At 41.7% G+C, this 23,161-nt stretch overlaps 1 protein-coding gene across 6 annotated transcripts in view; it reads left to right on the top strand.

The window, feature by feature from the left end:
- LOC133578435 (membrane-associated phosphatidylinositol transfer protein 2-like) overlaps nt 1-23,161 on the top strand; it is a 187,777-nt gene that overhangs the window by 145,688 nt on the left and 18,928 nt on the right. For 3 of the 6 annotated variants that reach the window (XM_061932881.2, XM_061932888.2, XM_061932886.2), the window contains 5 exons: nt 57-271; nt 342-517; nt 7,881-8,051; nt 13,147-13,299; nt 19,023-19,187. In XM_061932881.2, the coding sequence (XP_061788865.1) occupies nt 57-271; nt 342-517; nt 7,881-8,051; nt 13,147-13,299; nt 19,023-19,187 (880 nt within the window). The remainder of the gene's footprint in view (nt 1-56; nt 272-341; nt 518-7,880; nt 8,052-13,146; nt 13,300-19,022; nt 19,188-23,161) is intronic. The other 3 variants (XM_061932887.2, XM_061932894.2, XM_061932902.2) reach the window with 2 other exon arrangements.

Here is a 23,161-nt window from a genome sequence, read left to right as displayed (position 1 = left end):
ACTGACTTTTTGCAAAGCTTTCAAACTTTTCACATTCACACGTGTCACTCCCGCAGGACCAGGACCTTCTCTCTCCAGGCACCATCATCAATTGCGGGCAGGGTTCCGCCTCACCGACCCTGGAGGGCAGCCGGCACCTGAGTCGCAGCAACATCGACATCCCTCGTACGATGCCGAGTGAGGACAACAAGAGACAACTGCCACGCAAGAGAAGCGACTCTTCTACCTACGAGCTGGACACCATAAAGCAACATCAGGCCTTCCTGTCCAGGTGCGCAGGACAAATACTCTTCCCTAAATATTATGACAGTCTCCGCCATGACTTTGTGTCGTCCTTCCAGCTTGCACTCGAGCGTCCTGCGGGGTGATGCGACCCCGCGCAGGTCCAGCAGCAGCACCATGCTGGACGGGGCCATGCTGGGGAAGTTTGAATTTGAAGTGTCTGACTTTTTTCTCTTCGGCTCTCCGCTGGGCTTGGTGCTGGCTCTAAGGAAGACTGTCATCCCCATGCTGGACGGTAAGCCATTAATGTCACTTTTTTTTGTTTTATACAAGTAGGGATGATGTTCAAAACCGGTTCTCCCGATTGTTTGATAAGAAAAGAACCGATTCCATGGATTCGAATCGGTTCTCGTTATCGAAGCTTTTTTGCCGATATCTGATATTCCGATATTGTCCAACTCTTAATTACCGATTCCGATATCAACCGATACTGATATATACAGTCGTGGAATTAACACAATATTATGCCTAATATTGTTGTGATGCATTAAACAATGTAACTTTACCATGAATTGATTAACATGGACCCCGACTTAAACAAGTTGAAAAACTTATTGGGGTGTTACCATTTAGTGGTCAATTGTACGGAATATGTACTGTACTGTGCAATCTACTAATACAAGTTTCAATCAATCAATCAAAAACAAAATTTTCCAAAATAAATCAACTCAAGTTATGGAAACAAATGCCAACATGGCACTGCCATATTTATTATTGAAGTCACAAAGTGCATTATTTTTTTTAACATGCCTCAAAACAGCAGCTTGGAATTTGGGACATGCTCTCCCTGAGATAATCCTGATACCCACTACAACTATGGGAAATACTATACTTTGACTTTCACAAAGTGCATTATTTTTTTTATTTTTTTTAAACATGCCTCAAAACAACAGCTACAAAAACAATGAAGGCACACAGCTTCAGTCCAGAGTATACTAGAGCATACTTGCCAACCTTGACACCTCCGAATTCGGGAGATGGGGGCGCGGGGGGGGGGGGGGGGTGTCATACCTGCCAACTACTCCGGTTTTCCCGTAATTAGTACGGCTTTCATCAACCTATTCCGGGTTACGGTTGCAGTGATAAAAAATACGGTTTTTCATTAATTAAAAAAAATATTTTTTTAAAAGTTTTATTCACGAAATCGCGTACCAACAATGACAATCGACACTGCTTCCCGTAACTTCCTATCGAGCCATTCCGAATGCCATGCGCGAGGCTATTTATAGCACCGCTGCCAAGCACGAGGCACCAGTTGCCATTGTTTCCAAACGAGCGAACCATCATGGAATCAGCCGGAGAAAAGTCGCAAACGAGTCTTAAACCGAAAAGAAAACTGCAGTCATTCCGTGAAGAATATTCAAAAGCCTATCCGGGAATAATTATCCGTTCCAAAAAGGGTGAAAACTACGCGAATTGCACCTTGTGCAGACAAGATTTTTCGATCGGACACGGAGGAATTAGCGATGTAAAAGACCACGTTGGGACAAAAAAACACAAGTCTAATGCCGTTGCTAGCGATACAAGTGGAAAACTTTCAACGTTTTTCGTCGCCCAAACAGATTCTTTGGATGTGATAAATGCCGAAGTTTTATTTACGGAGGCAATAATTGAGCATATATATATACATATAATATTTTTTACAATTGAACAAGGCAGTAGATTATACAAGCTTGGACAGAAAGTTAATAATGACACCAATTTTTTTTTTAATGGAATTGTTTAGTACTGTTTTACTTTGTCCTGGACCCTGGCTACTAGGTTTTTTTGATTTCAAAAGTTGGCAGGTATGGGGTGTATATTGTAGCGTCCCGGAAGAGTTAGTGCTGCAAGGGGTTCTGGGTATTTGTTCTGTCGTGTTACGGTGCGGATGTTCTCCCGAAATGTGTTTGTCATTCTTGTTTGGTGTGGGTTCACAGTGTGGCGCATATTTGTAACAGTGTTAAAGTTGTTTATACGGCCACCCTCAGTGTGACCTGTATGGCTGTTGATCAAGTATGCCTTGCAGTCACTCATGTGTGTGTAAAAACCGCGTATATTATGTGACTTGTTCGGCGCGCTGTTCCTCGAAAAGCGAACGTGACGACAAGTTGTAGAGGACGCTATAGGCAGTGTCTTTAAGGCACGCCCCCAATATTGTTGTCCGGGTGGAAATCGGGAGAAATACGGGAGAATGGTTGCCCCGGGAGATTTTCGGGAGAGACACTGAAATTCGGGAGTCTCCCGGGAAAATCGGGAGGGTTGGCAAGTATGGGCTGTATAGTCTTTTATTTTAAAGGGGAACATTATCACAATTTCAGAAGGGTTAAAACCATTAAAACTCAGTTCCCAGTGGCTTATTTCATTTTTCAAAGTTTTTTTCAAAATTTTACCCATCACGCAATATCCCTAAAAAAAGCTTCAAAGTGCCTGATTTTAACCATCGTTATATACACCCGTCCATTTTCCTGTGACGTCACACAGTGAAGCCAATACAAACAAACATGGCGGAAAGAACAGCAAGCTATAGCGACATTAGCTCGGATTCAGACTCGGATTTCAGCGGCTTAAGCGATTCAACAGATTACGCATGTATTGAAACGGATGGTTGTAGTGTGGAGGCAGGTAGCGAAAACGAAATTGAAGAAGAAACTGAAGCTATTGAGCCATATCGGTTTGAACCGTATGCAAGCGAAACCGACGAAAACGACACGACAGCCAGCGACACGGGAGAAAGCGAGGACGAATTCGGCGATCGCCTTCTAACCAACGATTGGTATGTGTTTGTTTGGCATTAAAGGAAACTAACAACTATGAACTAGGTTTACAGCATATGAAATACGACAACAACATGCACTTTGAGGGTGCAGACAGCCCAATTTTCATCAATTAATATATTCTGAAGACATACCCTCATGTCAGCAGGCCAGGGAAGCTAGGGTCGATATTCTTCTCTTGATCATCTTCGGGACGGTGTGAGCCAAGACATCCAGGGGGGTTTAGCTCGCTCGTCTGCGGGAACAAACTGCCGCCATTGCTTGCCGTGCTACCGAGGTCCTTTGTCCCTGAATTGCTCACACACTCCGGCAGATTCAATGGGGGTCTGGCGGCAGATTTCTTTGACTTTATCGTTGGAAATGCATCTGCTTTGAGTGTCGCAGGATATCCACACATTCTTGCCATCTCTGTCGTAGCATAGCTTTCGTCGGTAAAGTGTGCGGAACAAACGTCCAATTTCTTGCCACTTTCGCATCTTTGGGCCACTGGTGCAACTTGAATCCGTCCCTGTTCGTGTTGTTACACCCTCCGACAACACACCGACGAGGCATGATGTCTCCAAGGTACGGAAAACAGTCGAAAAAACGGAAAATAACAGAGCTGATTTGACTCGGTGTTTGTAATGTGTTGGAGAAAATGGCGGATTGCTTCCCGATGTGACGTCACGTTGTGACGTCATCGCTCCGAGAGCGAATAATAGAAAGGCGGTTAATTCGCCAAAATTCACCCATTTAGAGTTCGGAAATCGGTTAAAAAAATATATGGTCTTTTTTCTGCAACATCAAGGTATATATTGACGCTTACATAGGTCTGGTGATAATGTTCCCCTTTAAACTGTTGCATTAAACAGTGTAAAATGTATCTTCTTTTTCAATTTTGACCAATTATTGACATTCTTTACAAAGTTCAAACTTCCATATTAGAATGCATGGAAACATACATCGTGGTCGTCTATGAGCATACGTTTCTTGTTTAGTGTTGAACTGTTGATTCATACTGAATATAAGTAATGTTGAGCTAAATAAACAGTCCATCAAAAGTGAGCATTATTACCGGATTTTTCGGAGTATAAGTCGCTCCGGAGTATAAGTCGCACCGGCCGAAAATGCATAATAAAGAAGGAAAAAAAACATATATAAGTCGCACTGGAGTATAAGTCGCATTATTTAGGGAATTTTTTTTTGATAAAACCCAACACCAACTCGGCATCGTACGAGGGATGTCGATTTTGCTGCGACTCACGTGCCGGCTGCCCTCCAGGGTCGGTGAGGCGGAACCCTGCCCGCAATTGATGATGGTGCCTGGAGAGAGAAGGTCCTGGTCCTGCGGGAGTGATACGTGTGAATGTGAAAAGTTTGAAAGCTTTGGAAAAAGTCAGTGTTCAAAAACAAAGAAAAACAAAACAAAAATGAGGGGTCTTTTACTTGAACTAAGCAAAATTATCTGCCAATAGAACAAGAAAATTCGGCTTGTCAAGACTTTCCAAAACAAGTAAAATTAGCTAACTTCACTGAACCCAAAAATACCTTAAAATAAGTATATTCTCACTAATAACAAGTGCACTTTTCTTGGTAGAAAAAAAAAAGAGACCTTTTTGCTCAATATGTTGAAAAATATTCTGAAATGAAGTAAATGCTAGTGCCATTATCTTGACATAATGATATGCGCTCGGCATTACATTTCTTGAAACCAGCAAACTTATATTAAAAACTGACTTATTGTTCTTAATGTAAAGGCAACAAGGCAACCGCTTGTTACTCTCGGGGTCTCCTAGCCGCTCAGGCAAATCATATGGTCTAAAAATGCATTTTTCCATGGATAACATGACATCATCGCGCCAAGTGCGTGCTCTTTCAGTCAATTAGTGCGCATATATACAGCCCAGCCCCCGGCCAAAAAATGTTTAATTGTAATTTTGATAAATTTATCTGAATGTGCATGAACTATTTCTGTTCAAAATTGTTTGAAATGTTAAATGTTTAAATATTAACTGTCCGTTTACTGTACTGTGCCAACTGTACTACTATATGAGTACGTGTTTTCTATTGTTTCATTGAAAATAAAACAGCAAAGTCAATTTCTCAATCAATCAATCAATCAATCAATGTTTATTTATATAGCCCTAAATCACAAGTGTCTCAAAGGGCTGCACAAGACATCTTCGGTACAAAGCCCACATAAGGGCAAGGAAAAACTCACCCCAGTGGGACGTCGATGTGAATGACTATGAGAAACCTTGGTGAGGACCGCATATGTGGGTAACTCCCCCCCTCTAGGGGAGACCGAATGCAATGGATGTCGAGTGGGTCTGACATAATATTGTGAAAGTCCAGTCCATAGTAGATCTAACATAATGTTGTGAGAGTCCAGTCCATAGTGGATCCAACATAATAGTAAGAGAATTTCTGTCATCTGTTTTAATTATGAGACACAATTGTGTCAAAATCATGATTTTTTTTTTCGTGCTTGAAATAAGAAATTAATACCGTATTTTTCGGACTATAAGTCGCTCCGGAGTATAAGTCGCACCGGCCGAAAATGCATAATAAAGAAGGAAAAAAACATATATAAGTCGCACTGGAGTATAAGTCGCATTTTTTGGGGAAATGTATTTTATAAAAGCCAACACTAAGAATAGACATTTGAAAGGCAATTTAAAATAAATAAAGAATAGTGAACAACAGGCTGAATAAGTGTACGTTATATGAGGCATAAATAACCAACTGGTATGTTAACGTAACATATTATGGTAAGAGTCATTCAAATAACTATAACATATAGAACATGCTATACGTTTACACAAACAATCTGTCACTCCTAATCGCTAAATCCCATGAAATCTTATACGTCTAGTCCAGGGGTCGGCAACCCGCGGCTCTAGAGCCGCATGCGGCTCTTTAGCGCCGCCCTAGTGGCTCCCTGGAGCTTTTTCAAAGATGTATGAAAAATGGAAAAAAATATATTTTTTGTTTTAATATGGTTTCTGTAGGAGGACAAACATGACACAAACCTCCCTAATTGTTATAAATCCCACTGTTTATAGTAAACATGCTTCACTGATTCGAGTATTTGGCGAGCGCCGTTTTGTCCTACTAATTTTGGCGGTCCTTGAACTCACCGCAGTTTGTTTACATGTATAACTTTCTCCGACTTTCTAGGACGTGTTTTATGCCACTTCTTTTTCTGTCTCATTTTGTCCACCAAACTTTTAACGTTGTGCCTGAATGCACAAAGGTGAGTTTTGTTGATGTTATTGACTTGTGTGGAGTGCTAATCAGACATATTTGGTCACTGCATGACTGCAAGCTAATCGATGCTAACATGCTATTTAGGCTAGCTATATGTACATATTGCATCATTATGCCTCGTTTGTAGCTATATTTGAGCTCATTTAGTTTCCTTTAAGTCCTCTTAATTCAATTTATATCTCATGACACACTATCTGTATGTAATATGGCTTTTAATTTTTTTGCGGCTCCAGACAGATTTGTTTTTGTATTTTTGGTCCAATATGGCTCTTTCAACATTTTGGGTTTGCCGACCCCTGGGTGTAGTCTCTTACGTGAATGAGATAAATAATATTATTTGATATTTTACGCTAATGTGTTAATCATTCCACACATAAGTCGCTCCTGAGTATAGGCGAGGGCGGACCTACGTCACTTCCGCCTGCCAATCCCCTAGCAACCGTCGCCATATTGAATTCGTTGAAAACAAACCAGCTCACAGCGAACACAGCATTGACAGAAAAGGCATTTAACGAGGTTTCACGGCATTTTAAACTGTTCTAAATGGCGTATGATTATGTAAATAGTCTTTCCAGTGAGGCTAGGTTAAGATACGAGTTAAAATGTTCTGTAGTTGGATTAAACGACTGCCCTTACCGCCTTCCAGCAGATGCGTGGACTGATAATCCTACACAATGGCCGGACATGGAATTTGGAAATCTTTATGTCTACCTCACAAGCGCACCAGGTCGGTTGTTAGCTTCGGTTGTTATATAACGAATAAATCACATAAAAATGGTTAAATCACCCAAGGTATGTTGATAAATGATAATAAGGATGACACGGTGGCTACCAGTATCTGTATATTTATTATATCTGTAGAGAGCTCATTCAAATTCAGTTCAGTATTATGATTTATTATTTGCTGAATTACTGGAAATAGCCTTTATACCGTATGTTATTGTTGTGCAACAACAACAACTTCAGCTGTCGAACGTTATTCAGTAAAAATTCAACGGGTTCAACATTAGCATGGACGGTATAGCCAAGTTGTGGTTAAGAAGGTGGATTTTTGTTCCTTATATTTACCAGAAACGAAGTGATCCGAACACACGACCCGGGATTTTGGGGGACTCCAGTGAGAACCGTCCTCGTTTTCCCGGTGTAAAGCTGCGAGCCATTTGTCTCGTCTCTGTGGGCTTTTAGCACGCTTTGGCAGAACAAAATACGACCTTTGTTTTCCCTGTTTCCAGTTGTGGTTTGCACAACCAAAAACAACACCGTTTTTGGGCATTTTGGAGGCAGAATGACGGGTTTAATCAGCGCAGGTCGACAGGTTAAAGAGTAATGGCGACGGTTTGTTTTCAACGCCAGTCAGGTTGCTATGGCTCGAAGAACCCGTATGTAGCTCAGTTGCCCGGATGTCGGCCCTGCCCTATAAGTCGCACCCCCGGCCAAACTATGAAAAAAACTGCGACTTATAGTCCGAAAAATACGGTATGATCTTTTTTGTTTAAACGTATGAAATTGCACCTAATATTGTTGCCTGCGACAGTTTTTGCGTCCAGCATGTTCCTTTCTCATGTCTCCCGCGTCTTTATGTCCCCCTCCCAGTGGCCCAGCTGCGTCCCGCCTGTCAGCAGGTCTACAACCTATTCCACCCTGCCGATCCTTCCGCCTCCCGCCTGGAGCCTCTTCTGGAGAGGAAGTTCCACCTGTTGCCTCCCTTCAACGTGCCCAAATACCAACGCTTTCCCCTGGGGGATGGAAATTCGGCTCTGCTGGGTGAGATCCCCTATGTGACGTACTCACTGTAGTAGATAAAAATAGCTTTGCTTAATAATATGCAATCAAGGCCGCCAGTGTGGTTCTGACTTACACACACACACACATAAACATAAATACGACACTGTCACATGTGCGTGTTGTCTTGTTTTTCCATCAACGTGCACTAGAAATGTTTTTGTGGCACACTGTAAGCATTGTCTCACAGGGAAAATGCAACATTTTTCTTGTTTGTGCTTCAGCGTCTCTCGTGAAGCATTTAATTCATACAGCCCTCCCAACAGTGTTGTGTCCCTCACGAGAAGCACAATATTGCACTTATTAACTGACCGACATAATGTATATCACATACAAAAAACAACGTAACATGAAGGAGTGGGACAGGAGGAGACAAACGTTAGCAACACTAGCATAGCAAGCTACATGCTAACATTACGCTCAAATTTTAACAGCAACATCATGCTAAGTCAGCTTAAAACGAAATAGTCAAGACTTAGATTTAGACAAACTTTAATGATCCACAAGGGAAATTGTTCCACACAGTAGCTCAGTTACAATGATGGAAAGTGTAAGGATGGAAAGGACAATGCAGGTATAAATAGACTAAATATAGTGATATAAAATATAACATATATACGAGTATATACATAATAGAGATGCGCGGATAGGCAATTATTTCATCCGCAACCGCATCAGAAAGTCGTCAACCATCCGCCATCCACCCGATCTAACATTTAAACAGAACCGCACCCGCCCGTTGTTATATATCTAATATAGATGATGCAAGGCATTAGTGAGGTTATAAAGCTTTTGCCTGTTAAAGAAAGGAGACTGATCCAATGCAGCACAGACATTCGCGTGCCACGCTGTCACGGCCCAGACGCACACCAGTGCGCAATCATATGGGAGCCGCGCTGAGCGCACCTCCAAGCGCGTCTCGCTGCCGGCGACGGCCGGGTATGGGCCCGACGCTCCAGCGCCATCCATTTTCAGGGCTAGTTGATTCGGCAGGTGGGTTGTTACACACTCCTTAGCGGGTTCCGACTTCCATGGCCACCGTCCTGCTGTCTATATCAACCAGGGTGAGCCCCACCCCTTTCGTGAGCGCACTGCGCGCGGAGTGACCCCTGTTACGCGCCCCCGGCAACAGGGGTGGCGGGCAGGTAAGCTGCGCGGGCGGAGCGCGCGGAGTGACCCCTGTTACAAGCCCCCGGCCACGGGGGTGGCGGGCAGGTAAGCTGCTTACCTGCTGCGCGTGACGCCGGCCGCGGCGAAGGCGGACGAGGCGGGGTGTCGGTGCGGTGGGCGCGGTGGTGACCCTGGACGTGCGTCGGGCCCTTCTCGCGGATCGCCTCAGCTACGGCTCCCGGTGGGGCCCTCTCGGGGGAAGGGGCCTCGGTCCCGGACCCCGGCGAGGCGTCCCTTCTCCGCTCCGTAAAAGTGTCCATCTCTTTTTTTTTTCTTCTTCTGTTGTGGCATATGCAGCAGGTGCCTGCTCGTATTTCGTATGTGGGTAACAACATTTAACTATGTATATATATTTCCGAATTGGTTTAACTGCCACCCGCCTGAATCTATTTAAAATCTAATTTTTTTTTATTTCAACCGCCCGACCCGACCCGCGGATAAAATCGAATTTTTTTTAATTTCATCCGCCCGATGTAGGGGTGTAACGGTACACAAAAATTTTTGGTTCGGTACGTACCTCGGTTTAGAGGTCACAGTTCGTTTCCTTTTCGGTACAGTAAGAAAACAACAAAATATACATTTTTTTGGTTATTTATTTACCAAATTTCTAAACAATGGCTTTATCCTTTTAACATTGGCAACACTATAATAATTCTGCCCACGTTAATCAACATAAAACTGCCTCAAGTTGTTGCTCAGATTAAATAAAATGACAAAACTTTTCTTCTACATATAAAAAGTGCAACATTAAACAGTTTCAAGTCAACTCATCATGCTTAATTTATTACAGCATTTGGGAAGCCTGTAGTTGATTTTTATTATGTACATTTTATATTTTTATCAACATGTGATAGCAGGGACCCCGCCATTCAAAACTAGGCTGCTGCATTACTAATGATTAATGTAACTATAGCTGACAAAATAGTACAATAGCAATAGGAGAGACTATTCATCCCTGAACACCATGGAGTTCATGTAGGCTTAATGATGCAGTTACATTATTATATCAACTATCAGAGACAGAAACTCTTCATTTAACATAATGTCCTTTTTTGCTGCTTCAACACAGCTCAATTGTGAGAGTCCAGTCCATAGTGGATCTAACATAATAGTGAGAGTCCAGTCCATAGTGGATCTAACATAATAGTGAGAGTCCAGTCCATAGTGGATCTAACATAATAGTGATAGTCCAGTCCATAGTGGTTCTAACATAATAGTGAGAGTCCAGTCCATAGTGGATCTAACATAATAGTGAGAGTCCAGTCCATAGTGGATCTAACATACCGGTAATAGTGATAGTCCAGTCCATAGTGGTTCTAACATAATAGTGAGAGTCCAGTCCATAGTGAATCTAACATAATAGTGTGAGTCCAGTCCATAGTGGATCTAACATAATAGTGAGAGTCCAGTCCATAGTGGATCTAACATAATAGTGAGAGTCCAGTCCATAGTGGATCTAACATAATAGTGAGAGTCCAGTCCATAGTGGATCTAACATAATAGTGATAGTCCAGTCCATAGTGGTTCTAACATAATAGTGAGAGTCCAGTCCATAGTGGATCTAACATAATAGTGAGAGTCCAGTCCATAGTGGATCTAACATACCGGTAATAGTGATAGTCCAGTCCATAGTGGTTCTAACATAATAGTGAGAGTCCAGTCCATAGTGAATCTAACATAATAGTGTGAGTCCAGTCCATAGTGGATCTAACATAATAGTGAGAGTCCAGTCCATAGTGGATCTAACATAATAGTGAGAGTCCAGTCCATAGTGGATCTAACATAATAGTGAGAGTCCAGTCCATAGTGGATCTAACATAATAGTGATAGTCCAGTCCATAGTGGTTCTAACATAATAGTGAGAGTCCAGTCCATAGTGGATCTAACATAATAGTGAGAGTCCAGTCCATAGTGGATCTAACATACCGGTAATAGTGATAGTCCAGTCCATAGTGGTTCTAACATAATAGTGAGAGTCCAGTCCATAGTGAATCTAACATAATAGTGTGAGTCCAGTCCATAGTGGATCTAACATAATAGTGAGAGTCCAGTCCATAGTGGATCTAACATACTAGTGAGAGTCCAGTCCATAGTGGATCTAACATACTAGTGAGAGTCCAGTCCATAGTGGATCTAACATAATAGTGAGAGTCCAGTCCATAGTGGATCTAACATAATAGTGAGAGTCCAGTCCATAGTGGATCTAACATAATAGTGAGAGTCCAGTCCATAGTGGATCTAACATACTAGTGAGAGTCCAGTCCATAGTGGATCTAACATAATAGTGAGAGTCCAGTCCATAGTGGATCTAACATAATAGTGAGAGTTCAGTCCATAGTGGATCCAGCATAATAGTGAGAGTCCAGTCCATAGTGGATCTAACATAATAATGAGAGTACAGTCCATAGTGGATCTAACATAATAGTGAGAGTCCAGTCCATAGTGGATCTAACATAATAGTGAGAGTCCAGTCCATAGTGGATCTAACATAATAATGAGAGTACAGTCCATAGTGGATCTAACATAATAGTGAGAGTCCAGTCCATAGTGGATCTAACATAATAGTGAGAGTCCAGTCCATAGTGGATCCAACATAATAGTGAGAGTTCAGTCCATAGTGGATCTAGCATAATAGTGAGAGTCCAGTCCATAGTGGATCCAACATAATAGTGAGAGTTCAGTCCATAGTGGATCTAGCATAATAGTGAGAGTCCAGTCCATAGTGGATCTAGCATAATATTGTGAGAGTCCAGTCCATAGTGGATCTAGCATAATATTGTGAGAGTCCAGTCCATAGTGGATCTAACATAATAGTGAGAGTCCGGTCCATAGTGGATCTAACATAATAGTGAGAGTCCAGTCCATAGTGGATCCAACATAATAGTGAGAGTCCAGTCCATAGTCGATCTAACATACTAGTGAGAGTCCAGTCCATAGTGGATCTAACATACTAGTGAGAGTCCCGTCCATAGTGGATCTAACATAATAGTGTGAGAGTCCAGTCCATAGTGGATCTAACATAATAGTGTGAGAGTCCAGACCATAGTGGGTCTAGCATAATATTGTGAAAGTCCAGTACATAGTGGATCTAACATAATAGTAAGAGTCCAGTCCATAGTGGATCTAACATAATAGTGTGAGAGTCCAGTCCATAGTGGATCTAACATACTAGTGAGAGTCCAGTCCATAGTGGATCTAACATAATAGTGTGAGAGTCCAGTCCATAGTGGATCTAACATACTAGTGAGAGTCCAGTCCATAGTGGATCTAACATAATAGTGAGAGTCCAGTCCATAGTGGATCTAACATAATAGTGAGAGTCCAGTCCATAGTGGATCTAACATAATAGTGAGAGTCCAGTCCATAGTGGATCTAACATAATAGTAAGAGTCCAGTCCATAGTGGATCTAACATAATAGTGAGAGTGCAGTCCATAGTGGATCTAACATAATAGTAAGAGTCCAGTCCCTAGTCCATGTCGAGAGAGATCATCACTTTTTCTCCCATTTTAAACATGCTCTTAATGTTATAATGTCATTAAGAGTCACTTTTACATAATTGGGGACCTCACAGGTAATGTCTTATGTAGTAACACTTTAGCACAGTTGTTATATACTACAAATGTAAAAAAAAATGTTATGCTCGGTCACCTCCATTATTAGGTAAACCTAAATACCAAACAACACTTAACAAGCAGTTATTGAGTTCCACAGTACTTCATTTAATTTAAAAGGTGTCAGGTTTAAGCATGAAGGACAATATAATGTTATAAAACCTGCCAATATGTAAGCCGATGCAGTTCCCAAAGACAAGTGCTCCACTAAGAGCTCGACTTGCCTTTCTGTCTCATGTTCTTGCTTCATATGTTTTTGTGTCTTCCTTGTCCTCCTCTGACCTCCCTCTGTAGTGGAGACAGTCCAGAGCAACGCTCAGCTGCTACTTGATAGCGGGCCTCCTCTGTCGCTTCGCTGTCAGGAGACCATCAGTGAGACGTGCATCCCTGTGCCGGTGCTAAACTGGCAGGAGGGCGGCCTCAAAGTCACACCCACCACTCTGGAGTGTGTGTAGCCTCTCCCGTCACCTGTATCCCTCCCTCATCCCCGCTCGCTTACCGCCTTCATGTCCGCTCATCTCATTCATTCTGTCCACTTCCGTCAAATATAGGAATGTGATGATATTAATACTGTGGTTGACACCTAAGTTCAAAAACTGCAAAAACTGAAATCTAAGTAAGATTAAATATCTCAAATAAGTTAAAGTTAAAAGTTAAAGTACCAATGATTGTCACACACACACTAGGTGTGGCGAAATTATTCTCTGCATTTAACCCATCACCCTTGATCACCCCCTGGGAGGTGAGGGGAGCAGTGGGGAGCAGTGGGCAGCAGCGGTGGCCGCGCCCGGAATTTGCTTATTTTCTGTCTAATAAGATAATTCTTCTCACTAAGCAGATTTTATGTTAGAGTGTTTTACTTGTTTTAAGTGTGTTGGTCCTAAATGATCTCAGTAAGATATTAGAGCTTGTTGCTGAGATTTGATGACCTATATTGAGTAAAACATGCTTGAAACTAGAATATCAACTGTTGCAAAGCTGTGTCATCAACACTCACAAGTATAAAACTACTTTTTTAAAGTAATCATTTCTTACTTCAAGGATGAAAAAAAAAATCATGCCAAGCGCATATCATTATGTCAAGATAATGGCACTAGCATTTACTTCATTTAAGAATATTTTTCAACATATTGAGCAAAAATATCTTTTTTTTTTGTTTGTTTGTTTTTCTACCAAGAAAAGTGCACTTGTTATTAGTGAGAATATACTTATTTTAAGGGTTCATTGAGGTTAGCTAATTTTACTTGTTTTGGAAAGTCTTGACAAGCCAAATTTTCTTGTTCTATTGGCAGATAATTTTGCTTAGTTCAAATAAAATACCCCTCATTTTTGTATTTTTTTTTGTCTTGTTTTTGAACGCTGACTTTTTGCAGTGTACACCCCCGTACCGAAACGGTTCAATACAAATACACGTACCGTTACACCCCTAATATTTAGTATTGAAAAGAACTGGGTCTGGACCAGTTATTGTGGATTTCCGTAAAAGAGAATAGGGCGGTCTTATATTCGGGTCAGTACTGTAATAGGAATAAAATGAATCCCAAAGTCATTGAATAAAATCATATTTTCATTTCTTATTTCAAGCATGGAAAAAAAAATCATGACTTTGACACAATTGTGTCTCATAATTAAAACAGATGACAGCCAAATGGACTTTGCTGTTTTATTTTCAATGAAACAATAGAAAATACGTACTCATATAGTAGTACAGTTGGCACAGTACAGTAAACTGACAGTTAATATTCAAACATTTTAAACCATTTTGAACAGAAATAGTTCATGCACATTCAGATAAATTCCTCAAAATTACAATAAAAAATTTTTTGGCCGGGGGCCGGGCTGTATATATGTGCACTAATTGACTGAAAGAGCACGCACTTAGCGCGATGATGTCATGTTATCCATGGAAAAATGCATTTTTAGACCATATGATTTGCCTGAGCGGCTAGGAGACCCCGAGAGTAACAAGCGCTGCACTGCAAAAAGTCAGTGTTCAAAAACAAGAAAAAAAAATACAAAAATGAGGGGTATTTAATTTGAACTAAGCAAAATTATCTGCCAATAGAACAAGAAAATTTGGCTTGTCAAAACTTTCCAAAACAAGTAAAATTAGCTAACCTCAATGAACCCAAAAATACCTTAAAATAAGTATATTCTCACTAATAACAAGTGCACTTTTCTTCGTAGAAAAAAAATAAAGATCTTTTTGCTCAATATGTTGAAAAATATTCTTAAATGAAGTAAATGCTAGTGCCATTATCGTGACATAATGATATGCGCTCGGCATTACATTTCTTGAAACCAGCAAACTTATACTAAAAACTAATTTATTGTTCTTAATGGAAGGCAACCGCACTGCAAAAAGTCAGTGTTCAAAAACAAGAAACAAAAATACAAAAATGAGGGGTATTTTATTTGAACTAAGCAAAATTATCTGCCAATAGAACAAGAAAATTCGGCTTGTCAAGACTTTCCAAAACAAGTAAAATTAGCTAACCTCAATGAACCCAAAAATACCTTAAAATAAGTATTTTCTCACTAATAACAAGTGCACTTTTCTTGGTAGACACAAAAAAGAGATCTTTTTGCTCAATATGTTGAAAAATATTCTTAAATGAAGTAAATGCTAGTGCCATTATCTTGACATAATGATATGCGCTCGGCATTACATTTCTTGAAACCAGCAAACTTATACTAAAAACTAATTTATTGTTCTTAATGGAAGGCAACAAGGCAACCGCACTGCAAAAAGTCAGTGTTCAAAAACAAGGGGAAAAAAATGAGGGGTATTTTATTTGAACTAAGCAAAATTATCTGCCAATAGAACAAGAAAATTTGGCTTGTCAAGACTTTCCAAAACAAGTAAAATTAGCTAACCTCAATGAACCCAAAAATACCTTAAAATAAGTATATTCTCACTAATAACAAGTGTACTACTATATGAGTACGTATTTTCTATTGTTTCATTGAAAATAAAACAGCAAAGTCCATTTGGCTGTCATCCGTTTTAATTATGAGACACAATTGTGTCAAAGTCATGATTTTTTTTTCATGCTTGAAGTAAGAAATGATTACTTTAAAAAAGTAGTTTTATACTTGTAAATGTTGATGACGCAGCTTTGCAACAGTTGATATTCTAGTTTCAAGCATGTTTTACTCAATATAGGTCATCAAATCTCAGCAACAAGCTGTAATATCTTACTGAGATCATTTAGGACCAAAACCCTTAAAACAAGTAAAACACTCCAACATAAAATCTGCTTAGTGAGAAGAATTATCTTATCAGACAGAAAATAAGCAAATATCACCCTTATTTGAGATATTTCATCTTACTTAGATTTCACTTTTTGCAGTGTAGGAGTTTGCAAACTAACATTGTTCTGACTGAAAACTGCAAGTGTGATACAACGTTATTTGAATTGATAGTTTGAATCAAAATTGAGCATTACTATCTTTCAAAGGGCATATTTTGTATTTGGACACATACTTTTTTATCTTTTAAAAAACTGTACTGCAATTACTGCAGTGCAAATAGGCAAATCCCTGTCAAATCTCATCTGTGCTTATCATCGCATTTGTGTAATGTGCCGTTTGTATCCCTCCCAGTGTGGTATTGTTAACAGTTTTGTGACTGTTGTGGTTGTGTGTATTTTCAGTCAGTAATGTGTAGGGATGATGTTCGAAACCGGTTCTCCCGGTTGTTCGATAAGAAAAGAACCGATTCCATGGACTCGAATCCCTTTTTTGAGAACCGGTTCCCGTTATCAAGGCCACTAATATAAAGAAAAAGAGTTGGTTCTTTATTCGAATCCCTGGGAACGAATCCTGTCCCACTGTGGGACGGCAATGTTATGCTCATTTGATTGTAGGCGGTATGAAAATACTACGCGTCATCAGTTTGGGCACTTCCGGGTTGGCGACGTCAGTTCATTTGAGACAATTGAGAAGTAGACAAGTTGTGTTAGCTCTTACAAGCCTAGGAAAAGATAAGTCTGTAAGTAAACTGTTTAACTTGTTTATGTAACTCAATATTAAGGTGGAACATGGTTCAATTTGATAGTAAGATGTTTATTGAAAAACGATTTTTGTGTACTGTTTCAATAGATTTTTGGAGGACTTAAAATGGCTGCCATCGAAATAGTTTTTTGGAAGAAGAATTGTTGATTGATGACTGTGGTGTTCTTAGTGTCATAGTGTGTGTAGTTAGTATGTTCCAATAGCAGCAGAAGTGCACTTTTTGGAGAGCTGTATTATTTTCAGTTTTGTACCCAAGAGACTGATTTTATTTAAAGGGGAACATTATCACCAGACCTATGTAAGCGTCAATATATACCTTGATGTTGCAGAAAAAAGAATTTTGGGTGAATTTTGGCGAATTAAACGCCTTTCTATTCTTCGCTCTTGGAGCGATAACGCCACGTTGTGGCGTCACATCGGGAAGCAATCCGCCATTTTCTCAAACACCGAGTCAAATCAGCTCTGTTATTTTCTGTTTTTTCGACTGTTTTCCGTACCTTGGAGACATCATGCCTCGTCGGTGTGTTGTCGGAGGGTGTAACAACACGAACAGGGACGGATTCAAGTTGCACCAGTGGCCCAAAGATGGGAAAGTGGCAAGAAATTGGATGTTTATTCCGCACACTTTACCGACGAAAGCTATGTTACGACAGAGATGGCAAGAATGTGTGGATATCCTGCGACACTCAAAGCAGATGCATTTCCAACGATAAAGTCAAAGAAATCTGCCGCCAGACCCCCATTGAATCTGCCGGAGTGTGTGAGCAATTCAGGGACAAAGGACCTCGGTAGCACGGCAAGCAATGGCGGCAATTTGTTCCCGCAGACGAGCGAGCTAAACCCCCTATCGACCCTAGCTTACCTAGCCTGCTGACATCAACTCCAAAACTGGACAGATCAGCTTTCAGGAAAAGAGCGCGGATGAGGGTATGTCTACAGAATATATTAATTGATGAAAATTGGGCTGTCTGCACTCTCAAAGTGCATGTTGTTGCCAAATGTATTTCATATGCTGTAAACCTAGTTCATAGTTGTTAGTTTCCTTTAATGCCAAACAAACACATACCAATCGTTGGTTAGAAGGCGATCGCCGAATTCGTCCTCGCTTTCTCCCGTGTCGCTGGCTGTCGTGTCGTTTTCGTCGGTTTCGCTTGCATACGGTTCAAACCGATATGGCTCAATAGCTTCAGTTTCTTCTTCAATTTCATTTTCGCTACCTGCCTCCACACTACAACCATCCGTTTCAATACATGCGTAATCTGTTGAATCGCTTAAGCCGCTGAAATCCGAGTCTGAATCCGAGCTAATGTCGCTACAGCTTGCTGTTCTTTCCGCCGTGTTTGTTTGTGTTGGCTTCACTATGTGACGTCACAGGAAAATGGACGGGTGTTTATAACGACGGTTAAAATCAGGCACTTTGAAGCTTTTTTTTAGGGATATTGCGTGATGGGTAAAATTTTGAAAAAAACTTCGAAAAATATAATAAGCCACTGGGAACTGATTTTTAATGGTTTTAACCCTTCTGAAATTGTGATAATGTTCCCCTTTAACACTATATTATTATTTATACACCTATAGTGATCACAGAGACAGGTTGTTTTTGTGTTACTGTATATATTTGTTTTTCTGAAAAATCCCACTTAATATACTTTGAGTAACAACAGTCAATATGTATTTATTTTATTTTTTTAGGGGGGGTAACAGTCAATATTTATTTATTTATTTTATTTTATTTTTTTCTTATTAAATAAAAGTGAGCTTTTGTTCAACCAAATTTTTTTCCATATACAACAACCTATCTGGATTCGATAAGAGAATCGATAAGGAATCGGTTCGATAAGAGGACTCGATAATGGGCTCGAACTCGATCATTTCTTATCAAACATTATCCCTAGTAATGCGTGGACTGTGGAAATACTTGTGATGAAGGTTCAGAGGTAATCTGATTGTACAACAGGAGACATTACCACCATGATGATCGACCATACGGTGATCATTGTGTTACATTATTAACTGTTATCCTAGGACTACTGTGGTCCCTGGAAGTATCTCATGTCTCCGTTAGCTAACCCTTCATTACCGTCATCTATGTGTGAGTGTCTTCCTTCTCTGTGTCACCTGTCTAACGGGCTCTCCTTGTTTCGGCTCAATAGCGGATGTTGTTCAGTCTCATGGTGGTGTCTTCATGGAAAGTTCGTACCCCTCATCCCCTGTAACGGTCCCCTTCTCACGGGGCCTGCGGCGAGCCAGTGAGGTCAGCATTGCCAGCCAGGTGTCAGGAATGGCAGACAGTTACACTGCCAGCAACATAGCCAACAGTAAGTGTTCTCTATGCCAAACAGTCCACCCCGACCCTCCACACACACACACACACACACATATTCACTTTCCGATACTCTATCCGTAACACTCAACAATAGGGATGGGCATTCCGTGAAAGTTCCTTGGTTATGGGAAATGTAATAATCACTTGAATATTGATATACAAACCCCGTTTCCATATGAGTTGGGAAATTGTGTTAGATGTAAATATAAGCGAAATACAATGATTTGCAAATCATTTTCAACCCATATTCAGTTGAATATGCTACAAAGACAACATATTTGATGTTCAAACTGATAAACATTTTTATTTTTTTTGCAAATAATCATTAACTTTAGAATTTGATGCCAGCAACACGTGCCAAAAGAAGTTGGGAAAGGTGGCAATAAATACTGATAAAGTTGAGGAATGCTCATCAAACACTTATTTGGAACATCCCACAGGTGAACAGGCAAATTGGGAACAGGTGGGTGCCATGATTGGGTATAAAAGTAGATTCCATGAAATGCTCAGTCATTCACAAACAAGGATGGGGCGAGGGTCACCACTTTGTCAACAAATGCGTGAGCAAATTGTTGAACAGTTTAAGAAAAACCTTTCTCAACCAGCTATTGCAAGGAATTTAGGAATTTCACCATCTACGGTCCGTAATATCATCAAAGGGTTCAGAGAATCTGGAGAAATCACTGCACGTAAGCAGCTAAGCCCGTGACCTTCCATCCCTCAGGCTGTACTGCATCAACAAGCGACATCAGTGTGTAAAGGATATCACCACATGGGCTCAGGAACACTTCAACCCAATGTCAGTAACTAAAGTTGGTCGCTACATCTGTAAGTGCAAGTTAAAACGCTCCTAAGCAAGGCGAAAACCGTTTATCAACAACACCCAGAAACGCCGTCGGCTTCGCTGGGCCTGAGCTCATCTAAGATAGACTGATACAAAGTGGAAAAGTGTTCTGTGGTCTGACGAGTCCACATTTCAAATTGTTTTCGGAAACTGTGGACGTCGTGTCCTTCGGACCAAAGAGGAAAAGAACCATCCGGATTGTTATAGGCGCAAAGTTGAAAAGCCAGCATCTGTGATGGTATGGAGGTGTATTAGTGCCCAAGACATGGGTAACTTACACATCTGTGAAGGCGCTATTAATGCTGAAAGGTACATACAGGTTTTGGAGAAACATATGTTGCCATCCAAGCAACATTATCATGGACGCCCCTGCTTATTTCAGCAAAACAATGCCAAGCCACGTGTTACATCAACGTGGCTTCATAGTAAAAGAGTGCGGGTACTAGATTGGCCTGCCTGTAGTCCAGACCTGTCTCCCATTGAAAATGTGTGGCGCATTATGAAGCCTAAAATACCACAACGGTGACCCCCGGACTGTTGAACAACTTAAGCCAGTGTTTTTCAACCACTGTGCCGCGGCACACTAGTGTGCCGTGAGATACAGTCTGGTGTGCCGTGGGAGATGATCTGATTTCACCTATTTGGGTTGAAAATATTTTTTGCAAACCAGTAATTATAGTCTGCAAATGATGTGTTGTTGTTGAGTGTCGGTGCTGTCTAGAGCTCGGCAGAGTAACCGTGTAATACTCTTCCATATCAGTAGGTGGCAGCAGGTAGCTAATTGCTTTGTAGATGTCGGGAACAGCGGGAGGCAGCATGCAGGTAAAAAAGTGTCTAATGCTTAAACCAAAAATAAACAAAAGGTGAGTGCCCCTAAGTAAAGGCATTGAAGTTTAGGGAAGGCTATGCAGAACGAAACTAAAACTGAACTGGCTGCAAAGTAAACAAAAACAGAATGCTGGACGACAGCAAAGACTTACTGTGGAGCAAAGACGGCGTCCACAATGTACATCCGAACATGACATGACAATCAACAATGTCCCCACAAAGAAGGATAAAAACATCTGAAATATTCTTGATTGCTAAAACAAAGTAGATGTGGGAAATATCGCTCAAAAGAAGACATAAAACTGCTACAGGAAAATACCAAAAAAAGAGAAAAAGCCACCAAAATAGGAGATCAAGACAAGAACTAAAACACTACACACAGGAAAACAGCAAAAAAGTCCAAATAAGTCAGGGTGTGATGTGACAGGTGGTGACAGTACACCTACTTTGAGACAAGAGCTATAATGATGCATGCTTGGTTATGCTTTAAAGTCATATCCAACGACTTTTTACTGTCAACTGAGTTTCGTTTTTGAATGATTTCTGCTGGTGGTGTGCCTCCGCATTTTTTCAACGCAAAAAATGTGCCTTGGCTCAAAAAAGGTTGAAAAACACTGACTTAAGCTGTACATCAAGCAAGAATGGGAAAGAATTCCACCTGAGAAGCTTCAAAAATGTGTTTCCTCAGTTCCCAAACGTTTACTGAGTGTTGTTAAAAGGAAAGGCCATGTAACACAGTGGTGAACATGCCCTTTCCCAACTACTTTGGCACGTGTTGCAGCCATTAAAATTCTAAGTTAATTATTATTTTCCAAAAAAATAATAAAAGCTTATGAGTTTGAACATCAAATATGTTGTCTTTGTAGTGCATTCAACTGAATATGGGTTGAAAAGGATTTGCAAATCATTGTATTCCGTTTCTGTAGCCGAGGATCGGACCGCCAAGTGCCCTGCCGTCGGCTGCCGCCCAGCTCACAATGCACCCGACCTCTATGGCCCCTGCTATGGGTGGTGAGCCCATTGGAGGGGGGACCCACGTTGCCTCTTCGGGCTGTGCCCGGCCGGGCCCCATGGGGACAGGCCCGGCCACCAGGCGCTCGCCATCGTGCCCCACCTCCGGGCCTGGCTCTATTCAGGTGTACTGGAGAGGAGGCTACGCCGGATAGTCGAACCTCGGATTCAGGAGGAACAGTGTGGTTTTCGTCCTGGTCGTGGAACTGTGGACCAGCTCTATACTCTCGGCAGGGTCCTTGAGGGTGCATGGGAGTTTGCCCAACCAGTCTACATGTGCTTTGTGGACTTGGAGAAGGCATTCGACCGTGTCCCTCGGGAAGTCCTGTGGGGAGTGCTCAGAGAGTATGGGGTATCGGACTGTCTGATTTTGGCGGTCCGCTCCCTGTATGATCAGTGTCAGAGCTTGGTCCGCATTGCCGGCAGTAAGTCGGACACGTTTCCAGTGAGGGTTGGACTCCGCCAAGGCTGCCCTTTGTCACCGATTCTGTTCATAACTTTTATGGACAGAATTTGTAGGCGCAGTCAAGGCGTTGAGGGGATCTGGTTTGGTGGCTGCAGGATTAGGTCTCTGCTTTTTGCAGATGATGTGGTCCTGATGGTTTCATCTGGCCAGGATCTTCAGCTCTCGCTGGATCGGTTCGCAGCCGAGTGTGAAGCGACTGGGATGAGAATCAGCACCTCCAAGTCCGAGTCCATGGTTCTCGCCCGGAAAAGGGTGGAATGCCATCTTCGGGTTGGGGAGGAGACCCTGACCCAAGTGGAGGAGTTCAAGTACCTCGGAGTCTTGTTCACGAGTGAGGGAAGAGTGGATCGTGAGATCGACAGGCGGATCGGTGCGGCATCTTCAGTAATGCGGACGCTGTATCGATCCGTTGTGGTGAAGAAGGAGCTGAGCCGGAAGGCAAAGCTCTCAATTTACCGGTCGATCTACGTTCCCATCCTCACCTATGGTCATGAGCTTTGGGTTATGACCGAAAGGACAAGATCACGGGTACAAGCGGCCGAAATGAGTTTCCTCCGCCGGGTGGCGGGGCTCTCCCTTAGAGATAGGGTGAGAAGCTCTGTCATCCGGGGTGAGCTCAAAGTAAAGCCGCTGCTCCTCCACATCGAGAGGAGCCAGATGAGGTGGTTCGGGCATCTGGTCAGGATGCCACCCGATCGCCTCCCTCGGGAGGTGTTTAGGGCACGTCCGACCGGTAGGAGGCCACGGGGAAGACCCAGGACACGCTGGGAAGACTATGTCTCCCGGCTGGCCTGGGAACGCCTCGGGATCCCCCGGG

Source organism: Nerophis lumbriciformis, linkage group LG03, assembly GCF_033978685.3.
Source record: "Nerophis lumbriciformis linkage group LG03, RoL_Nlum_v2.1, whole genome shotgun sequence".
Taxonomy (NCBI): domain Eukaryota; kingdom Metazoa; phylum Chordata; class Actinopteri; order Syngnathiformes; family Syngnathidae; genus Nerophis; species Nerophis lumbriciformis.
The sequence above is the reverse complement of the archived record's forward strand: the minus strand, read 5'-3'. Positions and strand labels throughout refer to the sequence as shown.